This window comes from Lasioglossum baleicum, chromosome 12 (assembly GCF_051020765.1).
Source record: "Lasioglossum baleicum chromosome 12, iyLasBale1, whole genome shotgun sequence".
Lineage (NCBI taxonomy): Eukaryota > Metazoa > Arthropoda > Insecta > Hymenoptera > Halictidae > Lasioglossum > Lasioglossum baleicum.
The window spans coordinates 4,449,388-4,476,955 of NC_134940.1; the positions used below are offsets into that span (position 1 = coordinate 4,449,388).

Sequence of the window (27,568 nt, forward strand, 5' to 3'; positions counted from 1 at the left end):
GGTTTTTTTTCCCCGAATCTTTTCGACGTGTGTTTCACCACCCGTGGCTGGAAGCGTCTTCTCCATTGTGGTGAATCAGGGAAGCAAACAGTTGGCTCGAGACCGTCCACCTTGGCGGTCCAACCGGTTTGCTGAAGAAAATCTTTGATAGCGATTTGTATCGAGGTCATACTAATGATAACGTAGATCAAAATCATTGGTGATTGTAAGGTGCCATATTCTGAATTGATGCTGTCAGAGCGTTCTCCACCGCGTGCAAGTACGGACGTGTTGGATGAAGATCGCGAAGTAAGTCTGAGGCATCGAGTGTTGCACGAATCTTTGCGAAACTTCACAATTGATATTTTATACATTGTTATTTGTATGTATACGCGCCCGTCGATAACGATTACGGAACATATCGCATCGTTTCAACGTTACGGTGTATTTCTACCTTTTTTGTGTGTACGTAGATTCGAATAAAAAATTTAACGTGAGAAGTCAACATTCTACAGTCAGCGGCGATAACACGTGGACACCCTCAAAAATCGCATAACTTTTTTGAAATTGGTCCAAAGGACTTGAATCTTTTTAAGATGTTAGACCGGCTGGTTTGCTAGAGAATAAGTAAACAAAAATTTATTACGATTGCAATTGGTTGGAGTTATACAAAATTTTTAAAAAATGATGTTTTGTCAACTTTTTTATGTGGGCCTGTGTAACGATAATTTAAAAAATGCGTTTTATAGATTTCGGTAACTTATATGCATACTGAAAATACCATCGAAATCAGTCAACATTGCAATGAGCTACATACGTTTAAGAATTGTTTTAATTAATTCCGAAGAATGTTTATTGATCAATCAGAAGGGGCCGATTCTAAATGTAAAAATAAATCGAAAGAAAGGAATACTGTTTTCTTGTTTGGCGGCTCGTTTTCGTGAAAATCTCATGGAAGTAGAATTGGTTGGCCATGATCAGACGAGTCAGACGATCCCTAAATCCCTGTCAATAACACGTGGAATTGCTGCATTTTAAAAATCGGTGGTTCTCGATAAATATTTTTCTTACGCTGTTCAAAGCTATGAATACTTTACCTATTCAATTAAATGTACTTTTAAATAAATAACGTGCACTGTATGTGAACATTGACACTTTTTGGGCTTATACTGTTCTGCTAGTATGAATATTAATACCATTACTACTTGCATTAACAGAAATTAAGCATGTCAATATATTATTTTTAATACATCGAAATTATTAAAGCAAGGAGAAACTTTCTGTTTAACACAGCGAAAGATTAGAAAAATTTATGAATATTGTAACGTTGTTTTTAATGCGACAAAATGATTAAGGGATGAAATCAACATTCATCTTGCTCCTGCTTGCCATAATTAATAGAGAACAATTTTATTTAGGAATAAGTGCAGTGAATAACGTTTACACACAGACTATTCGATGAGTAAATATTCGTAACAGGAATGTTATGCATTCAAATAATTACGAAAATGATCTTGAATCTCTCTAGTGATCTATAAAACACTGTTACTATTTAGTACATATTTTAATTATTCTTTCAATGTGTTCCACAGAAGCACTATGAGGTGGATACCTGCAATCGCTGGACTAGTTCTCATTCTAGTCCTGCTTCAGGACGCCGAAGCGATTCCCCGTGTGAGTGTAGTATTTTTTTTAATAATACTAACTACTGTGTGTGGATCTTCATGCGTTTATGAAGAAATTGGTTGGGTGAAATATAAAACGGTAAAAGATTTTAAGAATTCAAGAACGTTGTAATATTTCTTTTAATGTAACAAAATCGTTATGGGACGAAATCAATTCTTATGTTATTCTTGCTTCCCACAATTAATGCAAAACATTTTCATTTCGCATAAAGATCCGCAGTCTACTGATTAGCTAATATCATCATCCGGTGTTATCAATGTTGCTTATATTAACGCATTACCGACCGATGGCTACATATGGCTAAACACTTTTTAATGGAACCTTCAATAGCAACAGCAATTTTCATTGTGAACTAACAAATCACCTTCAATAACGTCATCTAATAGTTCCATTTAACCCTCGCAAGGTAAGGTCTAATGACACATGCTCCCTCCGTCCCATGATAATAGTATAGCAGTTGATGAATTTAATTTGTCCCATTATAATCATAGTAGCAAAAGAAAATAAATATAGAACGCAACATTTATTATCAAAAACTAGATTATATTAAACAATAAATCAAAAATATTACTTCTAATTTTTATTTTGAGTGTTCAGATAGTTTCTGGATTTATCAATAATTTCGTTACTGCATTTTAAACTTGTAGGCAGAGGATCCCTTGGCTGCTTAAAATTTTATTGGAGCCATCATTCTTCATTGCTTCCAGCATAATTTATGGGACGAACTAGAAAAACTACAATGACTTCAAAAGGAGTGTTGAAACAACGACTAAAAGAACAAATGATATACAGAGTGTCCCAAAAATGTGTTGCACTTCCTTGACAGGGGCGAAAGGTTATTTCAAGCAACTTTTTCCTTTGCGAAAACGTGACTCCTTCAATAAGTCGTCAACAAAGCCCCGGAGAACATTTACGCAAAGGACAAAGTTAGTTCGTCAGTAAAATGACCTCGGGAATCACTTTGTTCAAGGTAGTGCGACATTTTTTGGACAACCTGTACTATTGTCACTGAATATTTCCTTCTTATATCGGATGATTGCATAAGTTCGTGCCCGATTTGAAAATACAATCCAATGGTTAAATTTTAAAGAATACAATTCAATGGTTAAATTTTAAAGAATACAAAGTTCAATGGTTAAATTCTAAAGAATACAATTCAACGGTTAAATTTTAAAGAATACAAAATTCAATGGTTAAATTTTAAAGAATTAAGCTTTTCACTAATCAATTATATCGTCTTTTCTAATTGTAGAAAAGAATGGTGACTATGTAATTTTTTAACACTCCGCCGTGCGGTACAGTTCGCGACATCTTTGAAAATCGAGCACGCACTTGTGCAATCAGTCTAATATTCTCTAATAAATCCTGATATCAGCTGCCGTCAATGTTCATGGATTATTTTAATTACTTTCGTTGTAAAGAAACTAGACCAGCTAGAGTCGTGCATCTACTGCAAGACACAAATAACTAATACGTGTTAAGATCTGATGGTTTGAATAAAATTTGAACCGAAATTTCCACGTTTTCTTTCTTCTTTTAGACAAAATGGAGACGGAGTATAGACCTGGATGACATTTTCAATCAGCGAAGTTTAGCTAGGCTACCAGCTCATGTCGTGCCGACTAGATACGAATTAAAGCTTCGGCCTTTCATGGAGAATAACGTATTCAAAGGTGATCTCAAATTGAACGTCACTTGGATATACACCAGTGACCAAATTACTCTGAACGTTCACCCCGATCTGAAAATCGACGACTACGATGTTAGGATTGTGCAACCATCGCTGGAGGAAAGGTCAGGATCCAAAAAGAATGCAATCTTTAATTTATTATATTTATATTTTGTCGTGAATGTGAGAAATACTGTGACAAACATGTTGTTCTTCATTGAAAGAGGAGATTCGTGAGATTATTTGAAGTACCTTTTCCCTTTGCGAAAATGTTTCTCCACAGATTTGTTAAGGAGTTATTAACGATAAACGCGGACTAATCAGGGCGCGACTCAGGGCCGAGACAAATCTCTCCGCTGTAGCTGCGCTCTAATTGGTCCATGGTTTTCGTTATTAATTCCTTAAGGGAGTAGACTCGGTTTTCCAGTATTGCAAGGGTACGGGATGCGCATTCCCTCATTTCTCGATAACACAAAAAATATATAAAAACAACTTTTAAGAACCAGGCTTTTATTAAAATGCACTAAAACGGAGAAAATAGTTTTGTTCCTGGTTCTCCATAAAATACCGAATTAACCAGTTAAATGATTAATAATATTTTTCCATAAAATTTTAAGCAATTAGTTCAAAATTTCTTCTGTTATAAAATTAGTGTCGGTATAGATAGAAAAATTTAATATAAATTTCAATAAAATCATGACATATCCAGCGGAAAATCGGAACATGTTCGAAGGAAAAGGGCAGATTCGGAATCGGCGCATAAAACTCGATATATATAGAACCACCATCACAATGTAATTGTGAAACAAATTTAGTGTTGGACAGTGTTATTAAACGATACTTTTACTTACTTTCGTCACACCACATTTCTTACATTTAGTATAGAAAAATCAATATCTTGATGAAACTTCACATCACTGTGATAATCGTAATAAATTTTGTTATTAACATTACCATTAAATATGTAATCAACTTGTTTATTTTTATAAGTGAATAAATATTACTGTTATCGTGATTTCATTATTGAAAATGCTCAATTGACTTACTTCTGTTATCCACTGTAGATTATAAATTTTGAAAAATCTTTTTTGCAGATCATTTCGTAAACCGATGCTTCTAATCGATTATAAAAATTCAGGTTGTTCCGTACAATTATAAAAAAGTTATCAGTTTTTAAAAGGTGTTCGCGAATACTTTGTACACCCACTGTGTATAATATATAATTGCGTCGATATAATCAAAATATTGGCCTAAAATTCTGCGAAATTATGTTAAAAAGGGAAAACGGATGGCCGATGCTCGACGTGCACGTGCTCAGCGCAGAGCAGCCAACGGAGAAGAGACATTATTTCGTGTTGAAACTTCAAGAAATGTTGAAGAATGGCACGATGTGTGAAGTATCCATCAAATTCACTGGGCAACTCTCCACAAACGAAACTAGTGGATTATTTAAACACAACTACGTCGACGCGCTTGAAAGGAAATAGTAATTACAATAACACCAGCTGCCGTAGGGAACTAAATCAATATAGAAATCAATATTTTTACTTTCTGTCAAGCTCTTTTGTTGGTGCCTACCTTGGATTTGACCAAGCACAGAAGATGTTCCCGTGCATGGACGAGCCGCCTTATAAAGCCAATTTCAAACTGAGTGTCTTGCATCCGAGAAACATGACAGCTAGATCGAATACTCCGACTGCGAACTATTCCGACGAGTAAGTAACATTCATAAATTTCATTAATCATTTATAATATATGAAAAAGAGATTTTAAACAAAAGATATATACATAGTTACTTTCATTACATAAGTTATATTCAAGGTCATATCTTTCTGCGATCAAAAGGACCGCCTTTGATTGAAAGGACCTCGATTGCAAATATTTTATTATAATCTGCTCGAGCAAATTTTGCCGATTCTTTGAACGTTTATTTTGACCGAAAATTATTACTTTGAACGAAATATTGATTAAAACGCTTCCGAAATCTTCGAGTTGTAACCCTTAGCACTCGAGTGGTGACTCAGAGTCACCACTAATAGTTGTACCATTACTCAAAACATTGTTTACATTATTAAATACATACATTGAGATTACTAAACCAATTACTAAACATTTCGGTATTGTATGAGGTATTATATCAACTTCATATCCATAAAAGGAAAACGAAATCATATACAGTTAGGAGCATAACTGATCACACACACTTTCAATTAGAATAACTTTTTTACGAGTGGACGAAACGATTTCTATTTCTCTGTGAGGCTGGAAGAATTAGTTTAGCGAATGACGTCTGATAAATATGTTGAAAAAAATGAATTTGTTCGGAATTGTGAAAATAATAGTGAAAATTGATTTTTACAACTTTTCATTGAAATTGATTAATTGGTTTACGAGTTATGAACGGTCGAAAGTGGTAAAAACTGCAACTTTTTCATGAGGTTCGGCCTTTTTACCACTTTTGATCGTTCATAACTGGGCCAGCTACAAAAGTTGTGAATATTATGTTATATTTTTTAGACGTCATTTACTGAATCAATTCTTCTAACCTTACAGAGAAATTGAAGTCGTTTGATCCATTCATAAAAAAGATATTCTGATTTAAAGTGTGTGCGATCAGTTATGCTCCTAACTGTAGAATGGAATTATTCTAGGTCGAAAGTAAATAGAAATAGATGGAAGAAATTAAAATAGCTCCGAGTGCAAAGGGTTAATAATTAGATAATGTTCAGCTATACTTCGTGTGTGTGTGTGTGTGTGCATCGAATTTTATGCATTGCTTTGAATGTTTGCACAGCGCGGATGTGGAGGATCAAATATGGAGTCACTTCGAAGAAACGCCTGAAATAGCACCGTATCAATTGGCTTTAGCTGTAGCAGATTTCAGATTCGTATCCCTATCCCCGGAGCTGCAAGTCGATGAAATGAATGGAACAAGACTGGAAGTGAAGATTTGGGGCCGGGTAGAATACATCAATGCTTTGAGACATGTACCTAACAAAGTGGTCACGATTATCAATTATTTACAAAAATACTTCAACAGCTCTATCTTATTACCAAAACTCGATTTGATGGCGGTGCCATCATATAGTGCTGCTAAAGCCTCTGACAGTTGGGGCTTGATGCTCTTCAAGTACGTATTTACCGTATTAAAATTTCAGGCTGCTCTTTGCTTTATCGGACTCAAAATTTGTGCCTTTCTCGTATAAATTATGATGTATTTGGTATGTAATCCAGTAGATTTGTACCCGGGGCGGCCGTAGATCGAAGTTTCGATCCTGTAGGATCAATGGTTCAGGAGTTATGCTTGCTTGAATTTGTGCATTTTTCAGTGTTCTTGATAGGTTAGGGCGCCACCATATTGGTTTGTAGTGACGGTCGCGCGCCGCTTACCGAGCAGAATAATTAATTAGTTGGTTGGTGATTACGTAAGCGGCTCGCGGTCGTCACTACAAACAAATATGGCGACATCCTTACCTGTCAAAAACACTGCAGATTGCTCAACTTTCAGCAAGCATAACTCCTGAACCATTGATCCTACAGGATTGAAACTTCGACCTGCAGCTGCCCCGGGTACAAATCTACTAGATTACATACCAAATACATTTATAGGAAAAAGGCACAAATTTTGAGTCTGGTAAAGTAAAGTTTACCCTTTCATATAAGTGTGAGAGAAATTGTATTTATTATTGACGCTCTGTAATTTTTATTTTGTTCTCTTTATTATTCAATTAAAATTGTAATTATTATTAATACGGGAGAAATTGTATTTATGGTCTATCTGCTTGCCTTGATCATTGCATCTGCCTTTATCGTAAATACAAATGATTCCCATATTGGAAATATGAACAGTTACAACCACAAATGAACATATATTGTGGAATTTTATTAAAGGAAAGATCTGCAGAGTAAACCGTTGAAGAATAATTATGTAAAGCCGAGTTTAATTGCAGGGAAAGCGAACTAAGTAGTCCGTATTGTTGGAACACAGCCTACGAGCTTGCCTACCAATGGATTGGCCAGTATATTACGACGTACATACACTGGGACGATGGTCAAATTAACAAAGCTCTTAATTCATTCCTGGCTTCTCAGGCAACCGTCGATGTAAGCGAGATGTTATATGTATAAATACTAGATGTAACTCTTGATTTATCACAATAATACCTTCATTCATCGTCTGTGTAGATCAATCCGGATGAAATGGAAGGAAAATGGCCAATGACGATGCTGTACTCTCTTTATTACGAATTCGGGAAGGCTGATCCTTTCTCGAGGGTCGCGGGAATCAGGAACGAAGCAACGTCATCGAAAAGTAAGTTTCAATTAAACCCTGATCTAATGTTCTTCTACAACTTCACTAGTCTCCTTATTAAATTGCATTGGAGCTAGACACCACATTATTAATTAGTAGACAGTTACAAGAAACGTGGATCAAGTCGAAATTTCTCTCTCATTCTTTCTTTAACCCTCGAACTGCTGCGGGTTCTAGATCTATGCCCGAGTCACTTTTGACTGACACTGATATTCCACTAACAAGGAGAGGTCGCAGTGCCGGGGGTCGTCGATTTTAATGTAACTTTTTCTGATGAATCTAGAGCACACACACAAAACTAAGCAATTCATCATTTATTCATTGTTTATGAAGTGATTAACATTTAATTTTATGATATCCAGAAAATATCTTAATACGTTCAAATCCCACTTACGATTAATAATTTTTCTTAGTTTTTGTCCTTTTTTTTTACTTCCCATTTCTTATTTCCAGTTGGAGTTTTAAGTACTTTTTAATTATTTCTCTTTTCTTTAGAAACGTTTCCTATTTTCTTCCTTTCTAATCTTGTTATTTATTTAATCGTAGGGTTGTCGATAGTGCAACTAGTTTGTATGCATATTTTGTGCAGGAAATGAACAGTAGTGGCGGTATGCTTCATAAAAACATTTGAAACATAAATATTTTCTGCAGTATGAATATTTTATGAATTACATAGGCACCTTGGTTCACGTTGGAAAAAATAGATCTGTCAGATATCAATTTTGTTGCGTAACAAGAATACCGAAATAAGATAAAGCCCGGAAATGTTATTAGATACGATTAAGAAATGCATTATATCAAGATATTTTCTGGTTATCATAAAATGAAACGTCAGCTATCTTTATGAATAATGAGTATTATTGTCAAAATCGCTCGCGGATGTGGGTCTTACTTATACGTATACAGGGTGGGGCACCTAAAACAGGTCACCTGAATAAAACTCGTTTGCTTTTGAAGATAGAAAAAAATGCATCAGACCAAACTTACTTGATATCGAGGCGCTCGTAATCTGATGTCATTAATTTTTTTATAGGTGGAGACGTCGAGGAGATAGGAAGGTCAACTATATTTTTTTAAATGGAATGACGTATTTTTTATACCGTAGATTGATGCAGCTGGACATTCGTTATAAAAAAGTACTAACCCATGTATGTCGAAACGTTAGTAGTTCAGGAGATATTTCAATTTAAATGACTCTTTATTAAAAACTTTTTATTAAAAAAAATTCCATTTAAAAAAACAGAGTTGACCTTTTCCTATACGTATGAAAAAAATTAATGACATCAGATTACGAGCGCCTCGATATCAAGTAAGCTTGGTCTGATGCATTTTTTTCTATCTTCAAAAGCAAGCAAGTTATTTAGGTGACCTGTTTTAGGTGTGCCCCACGCTGTATATTTTCTCTATATTCACCAGGAAAAGTTTAATTAAAATCGACGACCCCACCATCACTGTCACCTCTTCTTGTAAAACAATTTTATTCCGACGTAAACGTATTCAGCAATATCTGTCGATGGGAAAGGATAGAATATGATATACCCTCTCATTCTAGCATAAAATATTCTGTGATAATATTTTAACTTTGTTTCCTACCATTTTCAGTCGAACTAGCGTTCCGAATGTTCAACTACACTCTTGGCAAGGATCTATTGCAGAAGGGGATCAGGATCTTCATTAAAAAACATTCGGAAGGGTAGTAATGTTTTTCATTAATTATTTATCAGTTTTATATATACAATTCTCTATAGTAAATATCCCGATTTCTGTGATTATTGACCGTCTCGATTTCACCCTTTGCACTCGGAGCTATTTTAACGGGAAAATTGAACACTTCTTCCAACCTAGAATAATTTCATTCTATACGAGTATTTTCAGTTTATGGATATGAAATTTTGATATTAAGTGATTGGAATACGTGAAGCCACGTCATGAGAAATTCGTTGCGCTAAATATGTTGGCGTGTCAATGTTATCCAAGGTTGTTCAATGCCGTTGAAGGCTATTGGCGTGACTTTAAGTGTTGTTCACACGTTCATGAGAACAAAACGCATGGTCCCACTGCAAAGGTCACCATGAAATCTCGGTAGCAAGTCCGCCTAGATAAAATTTGTCTACGTAAATGATTCCAGACCACGGCGATTGGTTATGATGGGCGAGCTCTACAACATATTGTACGAAGTCGCCAAAGAAGCGGACATTTTACCGAAAGATCTGCAGATCAGCTCCATCGCTGGAAAGTGGGTCATTCGAGACCGCGTACCATTGGTCACGGTCATACGGGATTATGAAACTAAAGCGATTACCTTCAACCAGGTAGGTGCACTTACGTTTGTAAGCTTATCGAACAAAAGTGCTGTTCCTCTCAGGGACGCCGAAACCGGAACAACAATGTGATTTTCGCATCGATAACGCCGCGAACGTCGAGGAAATGGCGTGATCAATTTGTTTGCAAACATTCCGAATGAAATCCGTCCTTATATAAAAATATGCTTCTCAGACGACGAAGCAAATATTCTCGTGTTTTTTGCGAACTCTTGTGTACATGCCCATGGCAGAAAAGGAATTTTCTCTACAATAATCGCGCAAATTAGTAATCCTTGATTTAAGAAATTCTGACCACCGGTTCCCGTATACGGCTAAGACGTATTCGAGTAGGTTTGATCGTGTTCGTGTTTCATAATTCAAGGTTATTCTCTACGTATACTCTAAGGAAAAGTTTCCAGATTAATATGGGAACAATGAAGACTAAATCAACGCGAGACGGAAGGCCGAAATCTTCTTTAAAGATGAAGCTGCATCGCGTAATGAAAAACAATACAATGTTGTTTAAAAGAATGTTGTTATCTTTCTTTTTTTTTTTTATTAGATTAAATGTTTGATAAATTTCTTAGACAGGTTATAGAAAATGCGCGACAAATCGGAAGGAAAATATAAGAAAATGTATTTCTCCGATTCCGGGCAAAGGTGGGCGAATAAAATCATTTGCTATTTTGAATACAATGCAACCAGAAGTAGTACTGTGCAAAAGATCCGGGGGGTACATCTTTGTACGGCACACGCCTGCCGCGTCACGATTCGACTATTTTCTCCGATTCGGGCCAGTTCGGGAAATAAGCTTTCTCTGCTACTTAGAGTTCAAGATTTTATTATCATTCCAAATACACTTAACAACGATCATCTTGGTGATGGTGAACGGATCAAATATTTTTCGATCGTTCATTTTGTTGTAAGTTTACATGAAAATCCGAACGTAACAATTCTCGTTGCGAATGGTTCACACGTAAATGAGATTTTAAATGAACGGATGCGCAGTTGCGGAAACGGTAATAGAATGAGAAAGGTGTTTGCCCTTGAGGAGAAAAAAATTCTCTCGTATCTTTAGAGCGGCCATTAATTCCGTCCCAAGAAACGTACAAAGTGCAATCAAAATAAAAACTTAACGACTGATAATCTTGATTGCCGGTTACATTTGCATATCGCCACGTACCCCTGATAATTGTTTTCACAAGTATGTTGATGAGTACCAACAGTTACGTTATTATTAAACTCCGGATCTTTAGTCGAAATAAAAGAAGTTTTGCATCAATTGCAAGACACAGGGAGCCATTAATAATTTTAATATGTTTCAAACCAGCAACTGATACACAAAAGCAAATTTCCACCTTTGATAAAAGGTTCAAAATGGAATCGAAACGTCAGGAAAGAAGTAAAAATTTGCAAAATTGCTATAGTAGTAATTGATCGAAACGGTAGCGCCGAAAGCATTTATAAAAATAATTTTAATGTAGCGACAATATGTAATAACATATTGATACTCTTACAATTAGAGTGTCTTTCAACCTTTTCACTGTTTTAAACTGAACTTACCGATTCTTTCCATAAAAATATCTTATTTGAGAGATTTGACCTCAATAATTCGCAAACATGATTTATTTGATCTCCGTTCGCAGAAAGTTTATCTCAGAGAAGCTCCGCCAGCGTCGACATCTAAATTGAGCTTCACGTGGGACATACCTCTCGTAATCGTATCGGAGAACAAATGGGAATTAGACAAACCGTGTCGTCTATGGATGACAAGCGAACCGAAAAATCTCACCATTCCCGACACCTATGGCGAGGACAACTTCATCATTGTCAATCCCGAAGAGATAGGTACACGGATTGAACATTAAATTAATCCAATCCACTTTTATATTGCTACTGGGCTAAAGTTCCGAAAATCGGTCAAATCAAAATTATTATTATTATTATTATTATTATTATATACGGACCGAGGTCCTTTTATACAAATGTGTACAGTTTTGACAGTATAACTGATATAACAAAATGAAGATATGACAAAAAATCTTGACATAAAATCTTAACCTAAGTCTTAACTAAAATTTACATAAAAATGGACCGTGCGAAACTAAACAAATACAGGTACGATTAACATATAGTATTGCGCAATTTTGTTTTGAATGCCTGTAACGTGCCATTAAAAAAATCGATATTGTTATAAAATATGTTAGAGCAAGCAATAATGCGATTTAATGGATTTCTTATTCCATATGAGGATTTGGATTTCATTGTTTGAAATCCTGCTCTCGAAAAATTATTTTGCGTTAAAAAAAATGTTTCCCAGAAGGATGTTTGACGACTCGAAAAGAATTTTATCATTTTTGTATCATTTTCTATCTTCCGCATGTTTTAGAGCGGGGGAGGGACGCAGCACCTGTCTTTGCACTCGACTTCGAACGAAATACTTGTTATTCTCTGAGTTTTTGTCTTTTTGGTTGTAACAGTTATGGTCCCTGGTTTTAATACAATTTTTTCAATCAGTCAGTGTGTAATATATCTAAATTCAAATAAAGAGCAATTTCTATTTATACTTCCAGAGTTCTTGTAAAGAAATTTGGCTCTCAAATGAAATCTAAATCGTTGTGCTGCTGATATTTGCCTGTTTTATAACATTATTATTATTAATATTTTCTCTATTATATATATATATATATATATATAATCGGAAACGTTATCTGGTTCAAACCCGAATCGAAACGTTTCATGCCTCACATAGCTATATTTAGTGTAGAATTTGATCGAAACTGTGCGCCGAGAAAATATTACTATTCCAAATTACGATCGAGAAAAATACCTCCTTTATTATTATTATTGTTCGAAAAGTATTTAACTGTGACTGCAATGTATTCAAATGGTATTTTATTTCACAGGAATGTTCCTTGTAAATTATGACAGGTGTAACTGGAGAATGCTGTCGGAATATCTGCAAGGGCCGAATCGAAAAACAATTCCAGTTTTGACTAGAGCAAAATTGATTCACGATGCGTGGAATTTAGCGTACGCTGGTGAACTGTGTTTCGAAATTGCATTGAACATGACACTGTCTCTGAAAGAAGAGCGAAGCCACGTGGTGTGGGAGCCTGTATTCATGATGATCGACCACATTGGAAGACGCATCGAAGGAACTGACGTGTACCCGAAATTTGAGGTAAGCTTGAAACCAATGTTTGATAGCGGAATACTGAACGGTTCATTACGTAAATAATTTGCGAGGTTTTAACGAACGTACAATAATACTTTAACTTGTGTAGTAGTTAATGACAATTACTGCGACCGGACACAATTAAAACACTCTCTTGCAACGAATAATCTCTATCCCCTATCACGTTCTAAATAACATAAGTGATCTAATGGTAATGTTAACAATTTTATTGGGGGCCTCACGCATTTATAACAAACTCATTTTAACATAGTATACACGTTGAACGTTACGAATTTAATAATAATAATATTTAGCAATTTTTCAGTATACATAAAAATAGACCTTTTAAATTAAAAAATTGAAATTCCTTATTTTTAGTGTTTCGTCAATGAAACTTTTACACTTTTACCACCCTCTTCGTCTCGTTTTTGTGATTAGTAGACTGCGGATGTTTATGCAATTTTCAATTTTCGTAGGCAAATCTTAAGAAAGTGGAATCATGTGTAAAATGTTATTTTCAGTGATAGTAGTCTTTTTGTAGATCTGGAATAAATAAAAATCGAATTAAAGTCTGTGGAATTTTATGTTCAAGCATGTTTTGAGAACGTTTTTAAGCCATAAATGCATAAAGGTCCGCAGATTATTGATTAGAATGAGACCAAACACGATATACACAGTGGGTGTACAAAGTATTCGTACACCTTTTGAAAAACTAATAACTTTTTTATGATTGTACCAAACGACCTGATTTTTTATAGTCAATTAAAAATATTGGTCTACGAAATGATATGCAAATAAGATTTTCCAAAAATTATAATTTACAAGGTTACATGCAAAAATAAAAAAGGCATTTTAAACAATTTTTTTATTCGAGTCCTTAATGAAAATTTAAAATATATGTTTTGTAGATCTATGTTATTTATACACACATTGAAAATTTCATCAAAATCGATTGACGCAGGAAAAATACGACAACGCATCGAAAGATATACGACAAATAAAAAAGTTTTAAAAAATGCCGTTTTTTATATTTGCATATAACCTTGTAAATTATAATTTTTAGAAAATCTTTTTTGCATATCATTTCGTATACCAATGCTGCTATAATTGATTATAAAAAATCAGGTCGTTTGGTACAATTATAAAAAAGTTATTAGTTTTTAAAAGGTGTACGAATACTTTGTACACCCACTGTAATTACGATCATAATTGCGAGTGAAGACTTCACTTTCCGACTTCAGTTTTACGTTGGAGATACACGGATTTTGAATTTCGCTTGTTATAAGTAATTATTGATCGTAACTATGTCGTATTTGGTGTAGTTTCATTAAACAAGAATAAAAAATTAGAAAATCTGCAGTCTTTTGCTTCGCTTTCATTAGTGCGAGTCTCGCCGACACTCGATCTCTCGCTGGCACCTGTTCCAAGGGGGATCCCCCCCGTGGTAGGGATACAATTTGTGAAAACAGACGAATAAACGAAAGAAATGTAATGTCGTGCAGTGGTGCGAGGATGTCCCAGATTAGACGAATATTATAAACATTTGAAAAGCCATCTAGTGCTGAAGTAATTATTACTCGTATAAGACATCTAGCTTAAGATAAGAAATGTTGCTATGACTGAAGCAATCATCGTTATCTCGCTGTAACTAATATTAACGTACCGTCTCCGTCATGTGCGCGAATCGATCAAATTGATATAATGAAGAATTTCTTCTGAAACGCTCAAGTGGGCTTTTATCCTGCCATTTTTTATTGTAATGGTAGTTATCTCTCAATAACCAATCAAGTATCAGATACTTGGAGTTTTTAATTGTTTGGTAAAAAGGAAATAACATGAACTATTACGTTCTTCTTCTCATTATTATTGTACTTAAGTTATATTCCGTGATCATTTGAATATATTGCTCCACATTATTCTGTAATATCTAGACTGTGGATGTTTATGCAATTATGGCTTTCGAAAATTTTCAAAAAATTCTAAGATACAAAATACGATAGAATTTAGTACGATTTTAATTCATTTCAGACCTGAAAGTAATAAAATTTTATTTGATTCGATTTTCTTAAAATTCGTCTGCAAAAATTGCAAATTGCATAAAGATCTGCAGTCTAGTAATATCTATCTATAATACTTAAAGATAAAATTTGGAAAAAATTAACGATTTTAACAAGGACATAACCAGTCAAATGACTGGTTTCATATTTTTCATTAATTGTTGATATTATGAAGTTGCTTACATGGCAATGAACCACATTTAAATGAACAGAGCCTTGCAATTTTTGTAAGCCGAAACATTTTAATCGCTTTTAGTGCTCGGTAGGTTTAGCGTTAATTCTATAAAACATCGTTGTTTCAGCAATACGTACAAACATTGCTAACACCTTTGTTCCTCGAATTAAATGAATCCGATCGGACGGACGAACCATCTTGGAAAACTCATATGCGCAGCATGGCCAAGCATTTCCTCTGTCGTGCTGGTTATGCGCCGTGCGTTCAAGAAGCCAGGGATGAGTATAAAAAGTGGTTGACCAATGAAGAACCGGACAAAGGAAATCCGTACGTGATTTATTTACTTTTTCTTAGATCGTTCAGTTCCTGTTTCTTTAGATCGAATATTTCCTGTATATATCAATATTCTTGAAATATATTGTTCCTTTATTTTAAGAAAGTTAAATCTCATATTTCTTCCCGACGTCTTTAGAGTGGCCAATGAATTTATCTGTCCCGTGTTCAAATGGGGTAGCGAAGAAGAATGGGAATTCGGGCTTCAACGCGTCATCAACTTCCCACAAAACAGTCCCGAGAGGAAACAGAGTGAACGCACGTACCTGTTGAAGACTTTGGCTGGTTGTCCGAAAGACAAGAACAAGATAGAAAGGTAACGTCAATTTTTTCTCCTATGCTAATCATTAGACTGCGGTTCTTCATGCATCATAAAAATAAAAATTTTACGTCAGAGATATAATGATATTTAAAACGAATATTTGTTTATAATCGGGATCCGGTTAATCGAGGTCTTACTGGAGTTCATTAAAACACTTCATAGGATTTGCATTCTGAAATCGGCCAAGTTCGTATGCGACTAGCAAATACATAATAAAAATGTAATGTCATAAAAATGATTACAGGTTGTTGAACGTAACAATTTTGGACCAAAATGGCAACTTCTCCGATTCCGATATCCATCTTATCTTCAGCACGCTAACTGGCGGCTCGGCTGGTTACACTACTCTGTTCAACTTCCTGAGCGACCATTGGGACACCGTGAAACACAGATTCGAGAACAAAACACATCTATGGGATGGAATGATCAATTCGGCCACGGCTTCGTTTAATACTCAAGAAGGTTTGGACTCGGTTTCGGAATTGTACAAGAACCGTCAAGATGAATTTGACACCGCGAGTCACATCATCAAAGAAGCGTTGAAACTCATTAAACACGAGACGGAATGGAGCAAGAAGAACCTTCCAGTGATCGAGGCTTGGCTCGATGAAAACTTACCGAATAACTTACCTACAGCGACACAAAGTCAAATGTGCGAGATGGACCAACAAGGGACTCAGATCCCACTTTGCTCAGAAAATAAACAATAAATTCATGATTTCTATGTATACGTTATATGTATGTTTCTTCTCGAACAACTTTTTTCACATGCCGAAATTGGCTGACGCAACTTATGATCTTGGAACTTTCGAAATCTTATTTAATTACTACGTTATATTTTGATGACGACTTATTATTGTCTAATCTATTGTATATATGATTAATTTGATGCGTTATTAGAGGGATTATATTAGACGTCGCGGCTAATATTCAAAAGCGTCGAGAATGTAAATTCGTGAAACAGCGAAACTTGCTAATTAATAAGTTTGTCATTGTCATATGATCTTGTATTATATATTTCGTTGATTTTGTAGACAAAAAGGTTCTGGCAATTTTGTAATTGCTACACAAAATGTTCACATAATATTTAAATGTAATATTACAAGTTGTATAAAATGCGCTTAATAAAAATCGTTGTTAATTGTTATTTATAGCGTAATCGTTATTGAAGAATTTAGAAAATTATGGGAAATGTAATAAATGTAACAATGAAGACATTTAAATACTGAAGTTACTAGAACTTGCAGGCACAAGAATATACCCTATTGATTAAGTATTTCCCGAATTCCCTACACATTTAATGTTATCACTGTAGAAAATGATTTTCCTATAAAATTTTCCTATAAAAAAATTACAATTTAGATATTATTTGTCGGAAACAAATAATAATTGAAATTGTATTTGTAAATAACAATCAACTTTATTATTTTAAATAATTCTATTTAGTCTTGCTCAAATAATAAATAATTATTTTTGCTTTTTATTTGGAATATCCAAATAACAAATAACTTGTTATCTAAATTTTGCTATTTTTGTTAATTAAATACTTTTTGTATCGACTGTATTTCAATATATTCATCGTATATACTCAGATAAAGTAATTGCTCGCAAATCGCTTAATCCACTCGTATTAAAGTGCCTGAAACAAGCATAAGATAGCAATTATCCTTATCCATCAATACCTTTTATCGTTTCAAAAACTGTTATCTAGGAAATGTACTTCCACTTCCTTTGTGTCGAGGTTAAAAATAAGAACACCGACGAGAAACGTTTAATGCAAGTCATAATTTTTTCTGAAATTTAATGACACAAAGCGCGCAGTAATTGCTCGTAAATCGAAAGTGACATGAAGTGACGTGTTCCAATCTTATAGTTACTAAGCATTCTGCAAAAATAATTACACTCTGTACGGAATAAACAGTAACAACAGTAGGTATTGAATTTTTAACGCAACGCTTGTATTCGAGACAATACATTTTAGAAATGATAGTGTTTGTTTACATTACGAGAAGTTGCAATAATAATAAAACATCATAATCATTATATTTCGAATAATGAAATCACTCTAAATGAAGAATTCATTATGAAATCATTATAAGGTGAAGTTCATACTAACTGAATGTTAGTCATTTTTAACAACATTTTTTTCATTTAAAAGAAGAATTTTAAGAAATATTTACATTTCAATAATAGGCTGTGGATCTTTATGCAAAATAAAAACCTGCAAACTGCAAAAGAAAAAGAGCCCCTTTCTTTGTAAATAATATAATTATAATTTCAAGAACTGTGTAAAGTCTTGTGTTTTATATATCATCTGCTTTTGTTTATATTATGGATAAAAAAAATTTGTTAAATTTCTTTTATAATATAACATACAAAACGTATGTTGTACTCTAAAAATAAATGTTACTGTATTTCGAAATGAACAGGTCTCCGTTCAGGCGCGAAAACAGCAATCGATTATCCGATGAATTACTGAGATATCAAGGGTTTTGATACAAAAATGACATAATTTCTTTTTTAGAGTTAATCGATTTTGATAACGAGAATGTGAGAGTTTCGTTCACTAGAATTTTCTTAGGAAATTGTCGGCACTCTCAAAGGTTGCTCAACGAGATATTATCTTGGAGATATTTTTTAACAAACAATCTCAAGATTAGGATATGTACGTCACTGGCTGGTATTATTATTCATCGAATAACTGGTATTCTCAGTATGTAGTATTAAATTCAGCAGTGGCTCCCCCGCAATATAACAATTCTATCGACATGATATTGTATATTTAACGAAATAAACAGCGTGGAAGTTCAAAACGAAATTTTCTTCCGGATGTTCATCATATTATACAACAAATTCATTCATTTTATTTGTAAACTCTGTGTACCTTTACTGAAAACAGCATTGTGATGCACAACATTACCTTCTATTATCGTTGTTATCAACAGTCCTATTACTATTGTATAATTATTCAACATATTTCACGTTAAAGGACTATTCAATAAACATATGTGAAATATATTGTGTCTTCTGCTGTTTAATCAACAGATTGCGGATGTTCATGCAAAATAAAACTTGTTTGCGTTGATCGCAAGAAATTGAAACGAAATCGAATGTTATTTCATCCCCAGATCATTTTAATAGAGGAGAAATCATATATCGACATCTTCAAATTTTTAAATTTTTCTACAATTTTGAATTTCACGTATACAGACTTCATTCAATTTTGCGAATTTGATAAACCGTGTTCGGTCGCTAAAATTATCAGTAGAAACGACTTTTAAGTATAGAAGTCTCGTCATAAAACTTTTTACTGCATTATCAGCCTTCAATGGAATCTGTATTTACTTGGCTTAAAAGCAATTCTTGATTCAGTTAATCAGGTCTGTATACGCAAAGATTAAGAAATCTAGTTCGTACTGTGATGAATAGAATGCCGTTTCCAAGAAAAGTAACAGTTTCTTCTAATATAGTTGGATGTAGATAAGATGAATACGATTTAGTGCTAATACAGTAACATGGGCTAATTAAGTTTTTTAATAATACGAAGATTATACCGCTATTGCATTACGCACGTAAGTACAGTTTACTTTTTTATATTTATTCGACGAGTCATCAGCCTCTGTGCAATTGCAACGAAAAGAATTGTTACTCTTAGGAACCTACGAACGTGTTCTCATTAGACAGATATTTTCGAATCTGTACAATAAAAACTCGATGAAGACATCATGTTTATTAAGTTACTATAAAATAAATGAAAAAAAAACGAATTATTGTGTGCTAGTTTTATGTAACAATCTCGATGATCATCCTCCAAAATTCGTAGTTTTTTAACGAGTCAGACTCGTCATGGAGATTTCAATACAATCTAACAAATATGAACCACGCCGATGAAAAAAACAACAAAACTGAAATCAGACTGAATAAACGAAAGCACGATAAGGACTACAGATCACTCTCTGTAGAACTAAATCTCGGTAAATCAGAAATTAGAACGCGAAAGAACACGAATTTATACGGAATGCGATAATTGTTAAGTTCAGAAATGTTTATTACAAAGAAGACCTGAATATCTATTGTTAATAGACTGCGGATTTTATGCACTTATGGCACAACTGGGTTTGTGAAATTTCAAATAGTTGAAAGACTCCATGAATTTAAGAACAAACTACTGTATGCATTATATAAAAATAATTAATGCTACTGAAGATCAATTTATTAATAGTGAAACGAATTGGACTGTAGTGTAATGTTAGAGTTCCTCGAATTGAAATATTTTCCATCGCAGTTCTCACCTTCAACGATCTTGAATGACCTTGAATCCGGTCACGTGACTATCTGAAAAGGAGAGTGCAAGGTCGATGAGTCTAATAATTGATTGAAACTTTGTACAGTTATAGATCCCGTTCTCCTGTTAACGTGTGTACCCCATTATAGGCGCAGATACTCAACAGTTTTTAAGATATTTATAATTAAAGGTTTTCATTACCATGAATATGCAGGGTGAACATTATAAAGCCTTACAGACGAATATCTCCAAAAATATTGTTGATACGCAAAAATGTTTCAGATGAAAGTTGTTCAGTCCACTGTAGTAATCTAATAATCAAATCTTTAAAATTTAACCATTGAATTTTATTTTCAAATCGACTACGAATTGCTGCAATCATCTAATAAAATTGATATAATACCTCATACAATACTTAAATGTTTAGTAATTGATTCGATACCAACATATTTAATAATGTACACAATATTTTGAAGAATGGTACAGCAATTTTTAGTGGCAACTCAAGTGCTAAGGGTTAACGCAGAAGGGAACTATCGCGGAAGAAATGGAAGTCTTTGTTAGCTGTGTGATTTTTTAATAACCTTTCAAAATTGAACCTTTCTAAATTTAGTCTGGTTTCGTTCGATTTCTGGATAAATTGTTAAATAGCAAAGCCAGGCAGACGGCTGCACAATGCACAAGGACGTGGAGATGAGATTGGCAAAGCCATTAAATGTTATCTGATATGGTCGCGAGGAAATTGACAGTCTGGAGTCTGTTTTATCTGACATCGCACATCGAATTTTATATTGAAAACAAATTCTGACATGCATATACAAAGGTGATAAGGGAAGGTGATGGATTCGTGCTTTTCTGCGACACAATGTCCAACTGAGTACAATACACAGGCTGATTCATGCAATTGTAAAAAACCAATTTTTCTCCTTGGAATTAGAAATTTTTTTCCCCGAATTCGAATCGCTCTTCAGTGAAATCATGTTCCTTCGTAATTTGTATGCGTGATGCATTATTTATAATATTCCTGATTAATTTGCACACGAAGCAACTTATGCAAATGTTCATATCTCCCGTTTACCGCGTTCGCAATGTTATTTTTAAATCAGTCGGTTAACAGCGCAACGAAGTTGCAACATTTAGAATTCTCGGGTAACAAAACATTCTGCGTACAGCTAATTCTCTTTTCAAATAACTTTCAAAACAACACGGTCAGAAAAACAAGAAAATTCTTCTTGTAACGAAACGTTTTCAATGAACATGGTTCGAGTGACACTTTCTTCTTTTATCGATGTTATATACCGATCTTTTAAATTTCTAAAGTCAATTCTTTCGAATAAACCATTTGGATTGTAATTATCATTTAGTTACTATGAAGGGGGAAATGATATTTTAGAGAAATGCGAATGAAGTGATGAATTTCTTTGAGTTTTTACCAAATATAAAATAGTGGACAGTCTACTTCAGAAAACACAAAACACTAGCTCACTTTTTAATATTTTTAACAATGATAATGACAGTAGATATTGCCGAAAAAAATGTTCTGAATGTGCGTAGGTGATTCAAATCTCCCTTAAATCATTGTCTAATTTGCTCATTCTGTGCATGACGAGAAAGCAAACATATTTATATTAATATTTCCTTTATATACGACGAGTTTTATTATTGCATTTAGCCCACATCGTTAGTGGGCGTATTTTCCAAATTGCGAAATAAAAATAGTGCGAAAAAGGAAAATTGTGAGTGCACAGGAATTTATTTAAAGTTGAAAATAATATTTTAAAGTTCTTCTAATATTTTTACTATTATCAATTACACTTACTCGTTGTCCGCTGTCTATTGATCACAGGCTAATTTTTGCGATTAGTATTCAAATTACGCGAAAATAATTACAATGATTTACACGTCCATCTATATGTGTAATCGATTTACAGAGGATGTAGTCTATACATATAATAGTCTTGCGCAACGTTCATTAATATGCATATTCATGCGTCCGTGTCGTCATATCTATTGATACCAAGAGTGAGAAAGATGCCGCACATTGTTTCTTCAGCGTTTTATCATTTTCCTTTCCTTCGAGTAGCCAAATTGTATAAACTAGAAAAATCTCTTCGACGATTGCGAATAGTGACCACGCTAGTCCTTCGAACTAAAAATGGCAGACTATCGTTTTGTTAATTTCAATCAACGGTTGTGGTATCGCGGTAAAGAGAACGTAAATATTGTGAATGTTTAAGCAACTGATAAGATAATCGACGATACTTAATCCTAAATACACACCGAAAACATTCAGAAGTGGGAGCAGTCCTTCAGTGAGCATAGCGCGCGTGATCGAGATACATACTTGGCTCACACTGGTCCTGCATACAATAGTTGTACATTTTTATACGGTATACATATAACATCGATAAAAGAATCGTATGACAATCGATCGCGTGTTCTAATGTGACCAGTGATCGATGGTCCGTGGCAGTGAAATAATCGTGACGGGAATTGTCATCGTAACTTTCATTTCTTCGAGAGAAACTCATTTCTACCAATGGTGATAGTTACTTCTCCATGAAACATGTGACTCTACGAACGATGCGGTGAAGACTGTACGAAGAATTAACGCAGGAGAAGCTTCGACAATGTGAGACACAACAACTGTATACGTCATTAATAGGCTGCGGGTTTTTTGGATTTGTAGTAAAAATTAGTAGATCAACTTGTGAAACAGTAAAGCAGTTTTAAAGAATTCATAGAAAGATTCGAAATTAAAACTCGAAGATAAAGTAGGCTTATTCAACAACATGATAAGATACGTCGAAAACGGCAAAATGTAATAGAACGGAAAATATAATATTGAATAAATCTATGAATCTGGATTTTATCTTTGAATCTTAATCTTGAAACTTTCGTTCGAATATTATTTTCAATTCATTGAAATCATTCGGAAAAGAAGTAAACGTTTATGTGGCTCCTTATACTGGTTTCTGAATATGATGAATATAATAAAAATTTTGACTGTGTTTCCGATAACGTTCATGTTCAGAAATTTTGGAAATAGGTTCTTTTTTGACTAAAATGATGAATGTCAGACGGATTTTTGGCAACTGTTTCTACAGATATATCAGTACGATCATCACGAGTAGTCTTGGTAAGGTAGAAAGTGACATTAAAATGGTAAAACTAAAAATCCTTCTGACAGTCATCATTTTAGTCAAAAAAGAAGCTTTTTCTTAAATTTCATCCAATTCTGAGCATCGACGTTGTCGGAATATTTTCAACTGCAAGCACAAAATGGTGACAAAAGTTCTTAATGAAAGAATTAAGATGTTTTCGATGTGACTAGATAATTTTGTTTCTGAGTTTAGAAAATAGAACTTTTTGCACATTATACACTACTCAAAGCTGTAGCATATTTAGAATATTTGTATTAAATATTGTCTATTGTATTCTCAATGATATAATGAACTATAATGAAATGAACTGAAATGATTTATAATGAAGTGAACTGGAATGATTTATAATGAAATGAACTGGAATGATAAAACAAATTGAAATTATTTATAATGAACTAATCAGATATTCCACAATAATTATACATAGATGTACATATTAACAAAACAAACGAAGATAGTGATCGAGTTAAGTAACGCAACTGTTATCTCAGTAGTTGCATGTTTATGAACAAAAGGTCATGGTATTTCTGTTCTTTACTGGTGGACGGTTAAAGTTTCATGATCGGACAAAGCAACGTCGATGAAATATTTGTGAATATAATTGTGGAGTCTCACCCTTACAAAGCACCCCGTCTAGAAATCAAAATATTTGAATGATACGCCGTAGAAGAAAACGAGGTATTATTTAAACTTCACTTTCGCACGGGGAACAATTCTAGATTAGGGTATAATTTCGAAACAGGAAGAAGCTTATTGTCGGTGAAATAAGCATGCAGTTGTTGCCGAAAAAGTAGCACTATTTCTGCTATAAAAACAATTAAAGAAAATTACATACACATGTGGCTCGTGAACAGTGACGTATTGAAGCCTGATAAACTAACAGCACGTGTATATCTGTAGAAGATCAACACTCTCTTTTCATCACTTTCAATCAAAATTTTCGACCATGATTCCTGTCACGTTTATAATTAAATTTCACCGTTTCTTATCGAAAGGCATACTGTTCGATAAATTGTTGTCTGGTTGTTCATCAATGTGTGGTATACCGTATTTAAATCTAATGATTAAGTTTATTAAATAATAAAACGTGCAATAAAGTTACGATTAATTCCGTGCAACTAATCATTGATAAATGGAGCTTGTTAGGTATTAATGGAATCGTACATTGCACTTTTTTTATATTTAAGGGATTAAATACAATCGGTAACTCTTATTAGTCTAGCGCTTTGTAAATAGACACATATACATATACATACATCTACAACGCACAATGTCATCTGCGAGATTATGTATGACCGATAAGAGTTCACTACGTAGTATCACCTATATCGACATTGTGTAGTTTTGTATCAGATTACGTACGATATTAACTTGCCATGTACATATATATACCAACAACACGACAAATTATTTCTTATGTACACATTTCTCTTATGATACGGTTATTATTATCATTATTATTGCGATTATCATCGTTTACTACCTGATATAGTACTTGTTTACTATATGTACATACAATGTACAGTTACTCGAATTAATATTCGGACGCTCTAAAACAGACGATAACTTTTTAAATACTGTACTATATGATTTGAACATTTTTGGGAAGCTAGAGCAATTTGTTTACCACAGGATGTGAGAGAAATTTTTTTCGAAAATAGCAATTGATCGGAATTGTAGAAAAAATACTAAAAGTTGTATTTTACAACTTTTTCATGCGGGCCTATATTGAAAATTTAAGAAGTACGTTTTTGTAGGTCTGAGTCAATTATATGCACTGCGAAGGTTTCATCGTAATCGGTTAATCTGGGGAAAAACGACAGGCATTGATAGATGTAAGAATTCTTAGATACACATAGACCGAAAATCGTGAAAATCTGCCATTTTTACCATCTTTGAAAGTTTGTGCTACAACAAATAGCAAAATGTAAAAAATAAAATATTCTATGTTGTGTTTCAGATTATTAAAATAGAAATACTTTACTTCGTGTTTCAGATGATTAAAATAGAAATATTTTACTTTGTGTTTCAGATTACTAAAATAGAAATATTTTATTTTGTGGATGAAATTGTTAAAATAGAAATATTTTATTTCGAGTTTCAGATTGTTCAAATAGAAATATTTTACTACGAGGTTCCGATTCTTCAAATAAAATACTATTTTCTTTAAGCAAAATAAAATCTAAAATATTAAATAGTATTTCAAATATTTTTTTCGCCAAATAATGCCCACCTCTGGTTTGTAGCTGGTTGCAACGTTGACCGATTTTGACGAAATTTTCCGAATATTTTTTAATTGACACAGATCTCTATACAAATCGTATTTCTTAAATTTTCAATATAGGCCCACATAAAAAAAAGTTGTAAAATGTAATTTTCAATATTTTTTCTACAATTCCGATGAATTGCAATTTTCGAAAAAATTTCTTTTCACATCCTGTAGTAAACTAATTGATCTAGCTCCCCAAAAAAAGTTCAGATCGTATATTACAATATTAAAATAGTTATCGTCTTTTTTAGAGCGTCCGAATATTAATTCGAGTAACTGTATATTTCTCATCATTTTTATACGCGTGTATAGACGTATTTTTCTATTTCTGATGATAATGGAAAATTTTCTTGACTTTAGCAAACGGAAAGAATTTCGACGAGGCATCATGAATTTCTCCTGGCTGGATCATTTAGTCATTTGTCTTGTTGTGATCTGCGCGGGATGTTATGGAGCGAGCGATACGACCAACAACGCCGCAGGTAAATATTAAGATAATAACTCGACTGCGGATTTTTGTGCATTTGTGACAAAAATGTGGACGTGCAATTTAAAGCAGTGGACATGTTAAAAATATTGAAGAACGTCCATGTATTAGCTTCAGCTCTCTATTTTTTCTATTCAAACAAAGAACTTTTATTTGCCAAAAAGATGGCAGAAACTTATTCAAGTATCTACGATAATTGTTGATGAGGGGCAATGTAAAACCTGCTCTTGCACTAATCTTCAAATATAATTCTACTTTCATTGCGCAGACACATTGGTGGAAGGCAACGATGTTTTGGACCTTCGACTGCCAAAAACGATCGTTCCTATTAGCTATGAAATTATGCTAATGCCGCACTTGGGAGATGACTTCCTATTCGACGGGACCACGCAGATCAATGCTTCTGTGGAAGAAACAACCGATACCATAACTCTCAATCATGGAAACATCAATGTAGATCTACTGTCTGTATCATATTCTGATGGAAATGGTGCAAGGCTGGATATAATGCAATCAAAACACGACCAGAAAACGGAAAAGTTTAGCATTAAATTAAAGCAGCCTTTGAAAAAGGGATCGAAGATTACTATCGACTTTAACTATTCCGGAATACTCCGAAATGACATGATTGGATTTTATAGAAGTTCGTATGTAGATTCGAAAGGAAACGTTAGGTAAAAGTCTGCTGGCTATTGGATAACTCATTTCAAATACATACTAATATTTTCACCATCATACATAGTTAACCTTCAGCACTTGAATGGAAGCGCCAAATATGTCAGTATCTAATCAATTACTAGACTGCGGATTTTATGCATTTATGACGAAAATTGACACGTTTTAAGGACACCAGTGTATTCATTTCAGCTCGATATAGGATAATTAAAAGAAGAATGCAATTTTGATTTGGCTCCTGTGTCCTCCAGTCAATGCAAACATTTTTTATTTTGCATGAAGATCCGCAGTCTATCAATTACTAGACATTTATGTATTGTATGAGATATTATACCAATTTCATATCCATAAAATTGAAAAAATCGTGGGGAATCGTGGGGAGTGGAAATATTCTAGTTCGAAAGAAATGTTTAATTTTCGAGGTGAAATATCTCCGAGTGCAAAGGGTTGGCTCTTAACTGATGAAATGTTGTTGGATATACTGATCGTCCGTCAGGAGATGGCAGTGAGAAACTCTTATAGGGACCACGTGATATCCCTACTCCGCGCTACACGTCTTCCGTCAGTTTGTAGATTGTTGAAGACAGCAAATGCCCGTGGATCACTGCCATCTCCTGATGGACGATCAGTACATTGATTTTATTCCTTGGACAGTAACATTTCGACATTTTTTC

General features: G+C 33.9%; 2 protein-coding genes across 5 annotated transcripts in view; both read left to right on the forward strand.

Moving 5' to 3' along the window:
* Positions 1-80: 80 nt before the first annotated feature.
* Positions 81-17,161, forward strand: LOC143213859 (aminopeptidase N). Of its 2 annotated transcripts, none has more exons than XM_076434154.1 (15): positions 81-288; positions 1,572-1,653; positions 3,206-3,459; positions 4,614-4,820; positions 4,894-5,049; positions 6,129-6,464; positions 7,285-7,438; positions 7,520-7,646; positions 9,249-9,339; positions 9,775-9,958; positions 11,596-11,797; positions 12,856-13,133; positions 15,487-15,686; positions 15,832-16,008; positions 16,259-17,161. In XM_076434154.1, exons 1-15 carry the CDS (start codon positions 275-277, stop codon positions 16,722-16,724), a joined length of 2,928 nt encoding a protein of 975 aa, XP_076290269.1. In that variant the 5' UTR covers positions 81-274; the 3' UTR covers positions 16,725-17,161. The 2 variants fall into 2 exon arrangements, with proteins under 2 accessions (XP_076290269.1, XP_076290270.1); XM_076434155.1 differs by lacking the exon at positions 81-288 and adding an exon at positions 426-444.
* A 5,418-nt stretch (positions 17,162-22,579) lies between these two features.
* Positions 22,580-27,568, forward strand: part of LOC143214621 (uncharacterized) — a 35,204-nt gene continuing 30,215 nt past the window's right edge. Inside the window, exons 1-3 of one of the 3 annotated variants that reach the window (XM_076435888.1) lie at positions 22,580-22,931; positions 26,093-26,214; positions 26,488-26,893. In XM_076435888.1, the coding sequence (XP_076292003.1) occupies positions 26,121-26,214; positions 26,488-26,893 (500 nt within the window). In that variant the 5' untranslated portion in view covers positions 22,580-22,931; positions 26,093-26,120. Of the gene's footprint in view, positions 22,932-23,743; positions 24,142-24,580; positions 24,610-26,092; positions 26,215-26,487; positions 26,894-27,568 lie in introns of those variants that run through there. The other 2 variants (XM_076435890.1, XM_076435887.1) reach the window with 2 other exon arrangements.